Here is an 11,082-nt window from a genome sequence, read left to right as displayed (position 1 = left end):
CAGACTTGGAATTTCACCATTCTGGGGGCAAGGCCACTTGGCCTTCAGTTGGGCATATTTGGTGGGGGGCACAAAGGCCACATGTCAGGGCACCAAGGCCAAAGTTAACTATACAGTAGTAGGCTATAAAAATGATCAAAGTTGTATTTAGCCTATTCACTGCAGTAGACCTGCATGCATCACTGTATGAAACATTACAAAAACATGAAACATGACATATTACATATAACTGTAAATCATCTGATCATCTAATAAAAACAGATATCTAGGCTATATATAAAATTTATTTTCATCATGTATTGAACAATTTAAATTTAAAAATTAAAAAATGCTTAGCATTTTGTGACCATTAAGGCTACTTTCACAAACACTTAGTCAGCTGTCCTCTGATTTACCAATATCTAGGCGATATTTGTAACATTTATTTTGTATTTGGCCCGTTATGAAATCATGTGGAACAATTTAAACACATTGTAAAACTTAAAGCCCAAATTTGGAGACATCCATGCATGTTGAAATTTACTGCAAATTCAAAACTGGATTACTCTGGAACGGCTAACTATACAGGGGACTGCTTTACACCTTTGTGTTCGGTAAGGTCTGCTGTTTATTCTGATATGTGGTTTGTCATGTGTTAAAAGAAGGGTTCGTGAAGTATTCCACCGAGATGAATGGGTAGGGAGATCATGGACGCAAAACCTTCAGTAGAATGTATGATTAAATTGAATTATATTATTTACTTTTCTCGCGAACCGTTCAACACAGCAATTATCGGCTAACATCGTTTAAAAGCTGAGAAAAAGCTCTTTCATGTGATACTTGTGATGTCTGTGTGATGAATAGGCTACTTCGCAAATAGTAGTTCAACTGAGAAGAATGGGTGAATTTACACGCACTTTCTTGCGCTGTCACTTTCTCCACTGCGTAAAAGACTAAATTAATTTGCGCTGTGAATGCTAAGATTATTTTGACAGGCCACAGGCTAAATAAAAATTATATAGCTATTAGTAGGACACAAAGCAGAATATTGAAAGAAGGGGGCACCAAGGCCACCGTGGCCTGTAAACCTATGATTTTCAAAGGGGCTTCACGGCCAAAGCAAGGGGCTACAACGGCCATGGCCTTAGTGGCCGCCATGAAATTCCTACCCTGCTGGTAACCATTGCAGAGATTTCAAAACTGGAGAAATATGTTGTGTCTTTTTAGACTTGGTGAGCAGCCTTGCAGCTGCATTTTGCACCATCTGAAGTCGGGATAGAGTGGACTGAGTGACACCAAAATAAAGAGAGTTACAGTAGTCCAGGCGGGATGAAATAAAGGCAGGAATCAATATCTCAAAGTCTTTGAAAGAAAACATAGTTTTGGCTTTACTTAATATTCTAAGGTGGTAAAAAGATGACTTGACAACAGCATTAATCTGTTTCTCAAATTTAAAATCAGGGTCAAGTAGAAAGCCAAGATTTCTTGCATAAGGTTTTACATATCTGGCAAAAGACCCTAGTTCACTAATTGCATTATTTGTAGCTTCATGTGAACCAAAAAATAGAATTTCTGTTTTGGATTCATTCAGTTTTAAAAAAATTGGTCAACATCCATTGTTTAATCTCTTTTAGGCAATCAAGCAATGGGTTTAGAGCACCAGAGGAACCACATTTAAATGGGAGATACAGTTGTGTATCATCCGCATAGCAATGATAGGATATACCGTGCTTTTTCATAATTTGACTGAGTGGCAACATGTACAGTGAGAATAAAATACAACTAAGCACTGATCCCTGTGGAACACCATAAGATAAGGGGGCAGATGAAGATGAAGTATCATTGAAACTGAAAAGGTTCTTCCCTCAAAGAAGGAGGCAAACCATTTCAGTGCAGTACCTGAAAATCCAACCCAGTGCTCAAGGCGCTCTAAAAGAATACAGTGATCTACAGTGTCAAAGGCGGCGCTAAGATCTAGCAGCATAAGTTTTGCAGAGTTCTTTGCATCCACAGATAGTAACAAGTCGTTAGTGACTTTAATTAAAGCAGATTCCGTGCTGTGTTTAGGTCGGAATCCAGACTGGAAGATGTCTAACATCTCATGGGATGGGGTGTGATCTCACCTATTTTTCATATGGATCTCACATAAGAAATAGTACATGATGTCACAGAGACAATGGAATGCCACTGTGACATCACAGTGTAATGGACCAGATAGAAGACCAAGGTTGGCATCCCAGAAGAAATGGAATGTGATGTCACAAGATGGCTCTGACTGGTCATTAGTTTCCATGGTGTCCCTGGTCCCTAGCCTTCCCCCCTGGCCCCCATCAGATGAGCGTTGAGGTCATGGCTCAGCTCCACTGGCCCATGTCCCTCACACATGTAGCCTACATGATCTTTAACAATGGCCTCCCTCCCTCTGACCTGCTAATTAAAACTAATTTCACATCTGCCAGAGATCCCTCTCATTGCTCCTGCATCTCATCAGGAGGGCCTCTGGGGACCGACTCAAGTCCCTCTCTTCTGAATAATAAGCACAGCTCCAGCAACCACTTTGAAGACCAGCCGCAAAATACAAAAAAAAAACATATTTACATGGAAAGGCCTAAGCAATGACAAATGTATTGGACATTTAATTTCAATGACAAAAAGGAGTGAGAAAATGAAATATAATGCTAGTCTTATCAGAAGTAAGTAATGATGTAAGCAGGACCACCGAGTATAAAATGTAAGCATAATGTAAGCAGTGTGAAATACCACAGAGGAGAATTTAATATGGTACATTACAACATTTCACTATTATCCATGGCAACATTGTAGACTGTTTATGTTTTACTTTAAAATGTATGATGATGCATATTCAGTGGTTGAATTTTTGAATGTGAAATCACAAAAGTGGTTGATTGCAGTTCTGCATCTCAATAAATTTGATAGAAAAGGTTGATCATTTCAGAATCACAGACCAATTTTAAATGGAAATGATACCGATAAATAAAACTCTTATTTTGAAATATACCACTGCAATCTCATGAGAACTTGTATTTTGAAATTGTTACCACAAGGAAAAGCCGGAAGTTTGCTTTTGACGTCAACCGGACAGCATGGATTTGTACTGTGGACATGTGAAACATTGAGAGCGAGGTGAAAATAACTTGTAGTGTCCTTATTAAGTAGAATTTACTCACGTTGTGTTATATATATTGGCTTATTAGTATAAGACAGTTACAACATATTGGTTGCAGGCTATTGGTGAATAGTTAATGGTTAATAGCTACGTAGCCTACACGTGAGTTTAACCTAACGTTAACGCTGTTCTTTCCAAATGGTGATGTCCATCTGTTTCTGTTTCATAAATGCAATGTTTACAAAAGTAACACGTAGATAACCTAATCCTGTAGTTAGTTAACTTGTTGTGTTAACGTTAGTCCAGCTTATAAATGAGTTGTATCTCTGTTAGCATCTTTTTACGTAGCCTACACATGTAGCATCATCTTACACAAAATGTAAACGTCAGCGTTGTGGTTGTGTTTCAGACAGTTATACGAACATCATGGCAGATCAAACTTTGATGATCAACTTTTCGACCCCTGAACATTTTAAAGCACCCAAGACCTATCGGGGCTCTTTCAAAGCGCATGACAAGTGGGCACAGGTAAATTATACATGTACAGTATTGTTTACCGACACCACTCAAGTCGGCAAAGACTCTCTTTTTTCAGCGATGTCGGAGAGGGTAATTATAAGCTTTTCTGTCAAAGATGTGTATGTACATGTGTGTGACTGTGTATGTGTGTGATGTGCTCCTCACAGAAAAAGCAGGCGGCTGCCTTGAAACGCAAGGCTTCAGGAGAACACCCTGCTCCGCCATTCAAACACAAGAAACCTCGTCATTCAGACCAGACCCCTGATTCACAGCCGGCTCCTCTCAGCCCAAAATCTCCCCAGAAGCATAACAGGAACTCCCAATCAGAACAGACTTCCAAGCATCAGAGTGCACCCCTCAGCCAGAAATCTCCCCAGAAGCACAAAAAGCATTCTCAGTCAGTCCAGACCTCCAAGCATCAGAATGCATTTCCCCAGAACCACAAAAGGCATGTTCGGTCAGAGGAGGCCTCCAAACCAGATGCACCTCTCATCCCCAAATCCCCTCCAGAACAGAAGAAACCTCCTCCGTCCAACCCGGACCAGGAAAGCCCTGGATCCCCCGTCCTCAGACGCCCCGTTGGAAGCAGCCCCGGGGTGGGCAGGGTCCGCAGGGGAAGAGGAGCACTCCTCAGCGGCCGTCGGACAGGAAGTGCAGCGATGGCAGTGGGACAGCAGCGGGGGGCAAACACGTCATCAAGACTTCCAGCCTCTTCAGAAACAACCCCGACATCCCCAGCGTCCAGGCGTAAGGCCCTCTCTCTCGCCTTTAAACATGTGTGTGTGTGTGAGGATTGTTAATGTTTTATACATTGAGTACATATAGAAATGTCATGAGTGGCCATGCATGCATTTGTGGAGTTGAGGAACTTGATGAGCTGAGTGATCTGTGAGAGTGACTCTTGCTTCTTCTGTGTGTGTATGTGCGTGCACATGCGTGTGTGTGTGTGCGCTTGTGTACACAGTCCTAGTGTGACCCAGCTGAAGGAAAAGGTTTTCACCAGCGACTCCTTCTCTGAACTGGACCTGCATCCCCACCTGGTGAGATGGTCACTCCTCCTCCTCCTCCTCCTCCTCCTCACCCTCCTCTCTTTAATCACTTCCTCCTCTCTCTAATCACTTCCTCCTCTCTTTAATCACTTCCTCCTCTCTAATCACTTCCTCCTCTCTTTAATCACTTCCTCCTCTCTTTAATCACTTCCTCCTCTTTAATCACTTCCTCCTCTTTAATCACTTCCTCCTCTCTTTAATCACTTCCTCCACTTCCTCCTCTTTAATCACTTCCTCTTTGCTCAGAGGTTCACCTGTGACCTGTCTTTCTCTCTCTCCTCACATCCTTCAGGTGGCAACACTCAACAAGGTCCTGAATGTGACCAGTATGACCAGGTAGGGTCCACATCAGTGACCGCTGTCTGTCCAGCTCGTTTCACCTGTGTGCACTTCCCTGTCTGTGTCAGGCTACACCAGCTCTGTGCATATTGAGACCATGTACCATTAATGTGTTTTTGTCCTTGTTCGTAGTGTCCAGAAACAGACCATTCCTGTGCTACTAGCAGGAAAAGATGCAGTGGTGCGCTCTCAAACCGGTTCAGGTGAGCTGAAACTGAAGCTTCATTATCACATGTCCTCCATTCGACATACATCACAAATCCAAAGCTCCACATGGGTTCTGTGCTCAGTGGCTCTTCTGTGGCCTGTTGGCTGTGTTTAGCTGTTCATGTTGATGCTGATCCCCACTGTAATTCTCCTTGATCCTCTGCAGGGAAGACATTAGCCTATGGCATTCCTATTGTGCAGTCGCTACAAGCAGTAGAACCCAAAATTAAGGTAAGCAGAGCTTAGTGTCATTGGTGTCTGTGTTTGCTTTTTTGAGTTGATGGAACATACACGTACAAACTCTGTTATAACAGCAGCCATCTATTACAGCGAGGAGACGGGCCCCTGGCTGTGATTGTTGTCCCTACTAGAGAGGTAGAGAGAATACACACACACACACACACACACAGTCCTTTTAGATGTAAGACATTAAACACTCCCAGCAGTATTTAACACTGCTCGTGGTGTGTGTGTGTTTGAATTAATGTGTGTTGTGCTCCCTCCTGGCAGCTGGCCCAACAGAGCTTCCAGATCTTCCAGAAGCTTCTAAAGGTGAGATGGAGCACCTCAGGGCCTACATCAGCGTTTCCATGTCCTATACTCTCCCTCTCCTCTCCTCTCCTCTCCTCCATTGATTGTCTCCTCACTCTCGTTTGTTCATCTCTCTCTCTCTCTCTCTCTCTCTCTCTCTCTCACTCTCTCTCTGTCTCTCTCTCTCTCTCTCTCTCTCCTCTCTGTCTCTCTCTCTCTCTCTCTCTCTCTCTCTCTCTCTCTCTCTCTCTCTCTCTGTGTCTCTCTCTCTCTCTCTCTCTCTCTCCTCTCACTCTCTCTCTGTCTCTCTCTCACTCTCTCTCACTCTCTCTCTGTCACTCTCTCTGTCTCTCTCTCTATCTCTCTCTCTCTCTATCTCTCTCTCTCTCTCTCTCTCCAGCCATTCACATGGATTGTTCCAGGAGTGTTGATGGGAGGAGAGAAGAGGAAAGCAGAGAAAGCCAGGTGAGCAGTTCTTACTCTTTCAGCTCCTAGAGCTGTGGCCTAAATATCATGAGTGATCAGTAAGGGAATATCAGATACTGAATGTCTGAGTACTCAAATGTTTGTGTGTGTGTGTTTTCAGACTGAGGAAAGGCATCAACATCCTGGTGTCCACTCCTGGACGACTGGTTGACCACATAAACAACACACTCAGCATTGTCTTCAGCAGTGTGCGCTGGCTCATCCTCGACGAAGCTGATCGGTGTGTGTGTGTGTGTGTGTGTGTGCATGTGCGTGTGTTTGTGTGTGTGTGTGTGTGGCAGTAGCTCAACAGATATCTTATCACTGTAGCACTGTAGAACATTACCTCTATTTACGGAGGAGCATGTGTAGCTGATGTGTGTTGTGCCAGTTTGATTGTAGGTGTTCTGTGTGTATTTGTTAGTTGTTGGTGTTGGTGTGTGTGTGTGTATGTATGTATGGATTTATGTGTGTGTCTGTGTGTGTTGGGTGCATTTGGCTGTATTTGATGTGTGTGTTGGGTGCGTTTGGCTGTATTTGATGTGTGTGTTGGGTGCGTTTGGTTGTATTTGATGTGTGTGTGTTGGGTGCATTTGGTTGTTGGTGTGTGTGTTGGGTGCATTTGGTTGTTGGTGTGTGTGTTGGGTGCATTTGGTTGTTGATGTCTTGTTTCTCCAGGACTCTGGATCTGGGATTTGAGAAGGACCTGGCGGTCATCTTAAATGCCCTCAATGGTGGAGGTTCCCCCAGGCAGAATGTGCTGCTCTCTGCTACACTCACCGAGGGTAAGAGACGCCCCTAATCCAACCTGAAACGGACAAACCTCACCGAGGGTAAGAGACGCCCCTAATCCAACCTGAAACAGACAAACCTCACTGAGTGTAAAATACGCCCCTAATCCAACCTGAAACGGACAAACCTCACTGAGTGTAAAATACGCCCCTAATCCAACCTGAAATGGACAAACCTCACCGAGGGTAAAATACGCCCCTAATCCAACCTGAAACAGACAAACCTCACTGAGTGTAAAATACGCCCCTAATCCAACCTGAAATGGACAAACCTCACCGAGGGTAAGAGACACCCCTAATCCAACCTGAAACGGACAAACCTCACCGAGGGTAAGAGACACCCCTAATCCAACCTGAAACGGACAAACCTCACCGAGGGTAAGAGACACCCCTAATCCAACCTGAAACGGACAAACCTCACTGAGTGTAAAATACGCCCCTAATCCAGCCTAAAACGGACAAAGCTCAGACATTTACTCAGACATATCCTCTTAAACTTGTAGTAACCAAGAACCGCTCATACCAGGTGTGATGGTGTGATGCCAGGTCTACTGAGAGTCTAACACGCTGCCTGTTACCCAATTCCTAATTGCTCAAGAGGCATTTACACATCTGAGAGTAGTGCGTAGGACGGCATAGAGACACAGTGGATTGACAGCAGCCACAGTCTTTGACAGTTGATTTTGAAATGTCATTTCATTCCTAATTCCCTAACCTGTTGCATTGAGTCCCCTTCTCTCTAGTGTCTGGTTCTGAGCTGGGTCTCTGTGTTGCAGGATTGTCTCGTCTGGTTCTGAGCTGGGTCTCTGTGTTGCAGGATTGTCTTGACTGGTTCTGAGCTGGGTCTCTGTGTTGCAGGATTGTCTCGTCTGGTTCTGAGCTGGGTCTCTGTGTTGCAGGATTGTCTCGTCTGGTTCTGAGCTGGGTCTCTGTGTTGCAGGATTGTCTCGTCTGGTTCTGAGCTGGGTCTCTGTGTTGCAGGATTGTCTCGTCTGGTTCTGAGCTGGGTCTCTGTGTTGCAGGATTGTCTCGTCTGGTTCTGAGCTGGGTCTCTGTGTTGCAGGATTGTCTCGACTGGCTGACATCTGCATGCAGGACCCCATGAGCGTGCACGTGTGTGAGGATGGCGGGAGCGCGCACGTGCCCGAGGGCAGCAGCAGCGTGCCCGCGTGTGAGGATGGACACGAGGAGGCCCAGACTTCCCAGGTGTGTGAGGGTGCGGAGCAGGCCGAGGGGTTCGCCGTGCCCGAGAGCCTGCAGCAGCACATGGTGGTCGTCCCCAGCAAGCTGCGCCTGGTCTGCCTCGCCGCCTTCATCCTGGCCAAGTGCAAGGTGTGTGAGGTGTGTGTTGTGGTGTGTGTTATGGAGTGTGTGTTATGGAGTGTGTTATGGAGTGTGTGTTATGGTGTGTGTGGTGGTTTGTGTGGTGTGTGTTATGGTGTGTGGTGTGTATATGTGTGTCTGTGTTAGTAGTCTTCAGGGTCAATAAAGGATCTCAGTGTGTTTCAGTAATCTAACAGGCTCCTCATGCTTGTATAGTATGATAGTACTTTTTTATCATTTGATTAATTAAAAATTAAAATGGGTAAATGTCATGTCACATCTGTCAATTAAAGCGATGGTTCGGAGTAATTTCACTCTAGGGTCCTTTGCACCATGACCCCGAGCCAAACACCCTCCCAGAACCTGTTTTCCCTTGGTCGAACCCTGGTCGAGGAGCCCTGTCAGAAACTAATGAGTTTCTGCAGTCGTAATGGAACCAACTTTTATCTCGTAAATTACCCCACTAATAATGCCCTGAATGGTACGAAACTTCTACAGTAGTACAACTATGACCTTTACTCATAAAACGAGGCATTGAAAAGTTTGTAAGTACACCAGGAGTTTATTTAAATAAGACTTGCCTGATGGATGCTACTATCTGCTACTATCTACCGCTGCGTCGACGTTACTTCCGTGATCTGGGAAAAGCCCGTAAAAGTCCTGGCACTCAGGGAACCTAGAGTGAAATTACTCCGAACCATCGCTTCAATGTAAATACTGTATTCCAGTGTGAAAATGTAGATCCTCTGTTAAGTAAATGGTGATTTTGTGTGTGTGTGTGTGTGTCCAGTTTGAGAGTGGGCAGAAGCTGATCGTGTTCTTGTCGAGCTGTGAGGCGGTGGAGTTTCTGCTGTCGCTCCTCACGGCTGTTCTGTGTGGAGAACGAGGCAACGACGCCACGCCCAAAAAGACTCCGCCCAAAAACAAACCCGCCCCCAACAAACCCGCCCCCAAATCCATCAACTTCCTGCGACTGCACGGGAACATGAAACAAGAGGTAAGACCTCACAGTGTTCTATTCCCCCCCACCCCTCTTTACAGGTAAGACCACACACACCCCTCACACAGTGTTCTATTGCCCCCAACCCCTCTCTACACCCTGCTCTGATGCCCCTCCCATACCCCCTGCTCTGATGCCCCTCCCATACCCCCTCAGTCAACATTCTGATACCCCCTCACACATTGTTCTAGTACCCAGTCATCTGCAGGGTCTGATGTGCTTATAGAATAGGGAATGTTCTAGAATGGGGAACGTTCTGGAATGGGAAATATTATAGAATGGGGAATGTTCTAGAATGAGGAATGTTCTAAGGGGAAAAGGTTTCCAGTATGTCCGCAGAACCTGGCAAGTTGTATGGCTCCGTTTACAGTGATCATAATGTTTGTGCAGCATGTGAACCCTATAGCTTTTGTCATTGCTGTTGAATGTTTGGAATGGCCTGTTTTAATGCGAAGTACAGTATGCCTACAGAGATTTACAGTGATGTGTGTGTGTTGTAGTGTGGGCTGTCTAGTGTTGGAGATCTGGGAGTTGAGTGCTGTAGTGTGTGTTTGTGTGTTGGAGATCTGCAGAGACTCTAAGGTTGAGTGCTATAGTGTGTGTTTGTGTGTTGGAGATCTGCAGAGACTCTGGGAGTTGAGTGCATCTGATGGAGGCCAGCTGGTGGCACAGACCATACCCCCTGGTGTTGACCCCTGGCGCTCCGTGCCACAGGGCGCTGCCCTCTAGCGTGCCCCAGAGCCGTGTGGTCTGCCCTGGCCCGCTGTGGTGGGGCGCCCTGTGGTACTGCCCCCTGGCGTGGCCCCTGCTGCCCCAGGCTGCCCTGTGGCAGTGCCCAGGGGGCGGCCAAGTGTGCCAGGTGCAGCCCAGCGCTCACCTGTCCCCTCCGCAGCACTAATGGCGGCCTGGCATCTGGCCAGATGGCACCACTGAAGCGCCGGGGTCCTGTCTGCCCTGCCCTGCCCTGCCCTGCCCTGCCCGTTGCACTGCCCCCCTCATGTCCTGAGATGTTAAAGAGGACGCGTCGCGGCTGCATATGGCAGGGCAGAGCCTGGCGTAGCGTAGGGTGGCAGTGTGTGTGTGTGTGTGTGTGTGTGTCGCTCTGATGAGGCAGCTGCATTAGATGCCCATCTGCTCTGACATCAGGCCCAGATTGGGCTCCACTGGCCGACACACACAGACCCACTCAGCCTTTAGCTCCACCTGACTGCACATAGAGCTGTGTGTGTGTGTGTGTGCTCTGATGAGGCAGTAGGGTGGCATAGTGTGTGTGTGTGTGTACGATGCAGCCTTTAGGGTGAAGTTGTGTGTTCCAGAGTGAGTTGCATCTCCGCTGTCTTTTCCTGAGAGCTATCATCATAAATCTCTATGCCTCTCCAATATGCTACTAGATACAGGTGTGTGTGTGTGTGTGTGTGTGTGTGTGTGTGTGTGTGTGTGTGTGTGTGTGTGTGTGTGTGTGTGTGTGTGAACTTATCAAAGTGTTTTGTGTTCACAGGAGAGGATGGAGGTGTTCCAGGAGTTCTCCCAGTGCAAGAGTGGAGTTCTGCTCTGTACCGTAAGTCCCAGCAGCCACGTCTTACACACATGTGTACACACCCACCCCACCACACACACACGCACACACACACAGTGTGTGAGAATGGTTGTGAGTGTATATATATGTGTGTGTGTGTGTGTGGAAGCCTCAGCCATGGGTAATTTTGCCATTTGTCTGAATGCCCCTCGGGCTACTAAGCCAACAGCTGTTGA

General features: G+C 46.3%; 1 protein-coding gene across 1 annotated transcript in view; it reads left to right on the top strand.

Moving 5' to 3' along the window:
• Positions 1 to 3,935: 3,935 nt before the first annotated feature.
• ddx31 (DEAD (Asp-Glu-Ala-Asp) box polypeptide 31) overlaps positions 3,936 to 11,082 on the top strand; it is a gene marked incomplete at its 5' end in the record, with an annotated part of 13,542 nt that continues 6,395 nt past the window's right edge. Inside the window, 13 exons of the mRNA XM_048242848.1 lie at positions 3,936 to 4,372; positions 4,590 to 4,665; positions 4,967 to 5,010; positions 5,146 to 5,216; positions 5,387 to 5,451; positions 5,551 to 5,595; positions 5,731 to 5,772; positions 6,152 to 6,216; positions 6,338 to 6,457; positions 6,895 to 7,001; positions 8,071 to 8,339; positions 9,121 to 9,327; positions 10,829 to 10,888. Of these exons, the coding sequence (XP_048098805.1) occupies positions 3,936 to 4,372; positions 4,590 to 4,665; positions 4,967 to 5,010; positions 5,146 to 5,216; positions 5,387 to 5,451; positions 5,551 to 5,595; positions 5,731 to 5,772; positions 6,152 to 6,216; positions 6,338 to 6,457; positions 6,895 to 7,001; positions 8,071 to 8,339; positions 9,121 to 9,327; positions 10,829 to 10,888 (1,608 nt within the window). The remainder of the gene's footprint in view (positions 4,373 to 4,589; positions 4,666 to 4,966; positions 5,011 to 5,145; positions 5,217 to 5,386; positions 5,452 to 5,550; positions 5,596 to 5,730; positions 5,773 to 6,151; positions 6,217 to 6,337; positions 6,458 to 6,894; positions 7,002 to 8,070; positions 8,340 to 9,120; positions 9,328 to 10,828; positions 10,889 to 11,082) is intronic.

The sequence above is a fragment of the Alosa alosa genome, chromosome 5 (genome assembly GCF_017589495.1).
Source record: "Alosa alosa isolate M-15738 ecotype Scorff River chromosome 5, AALO_Geno_1.1, whole genome shotgun sequence".
Lineage (NCBI taxonomy): Eukaryota > Metazoa > Chordata > Actinopteri > Clupeiformes > Clupeidae > Alosa > Alosa alosa.
The sequence above is the reverse complement of the archived record's forward strand: the minus strand, read 5'-3'. Positions and strand labels throughout refer to the sequence as shown.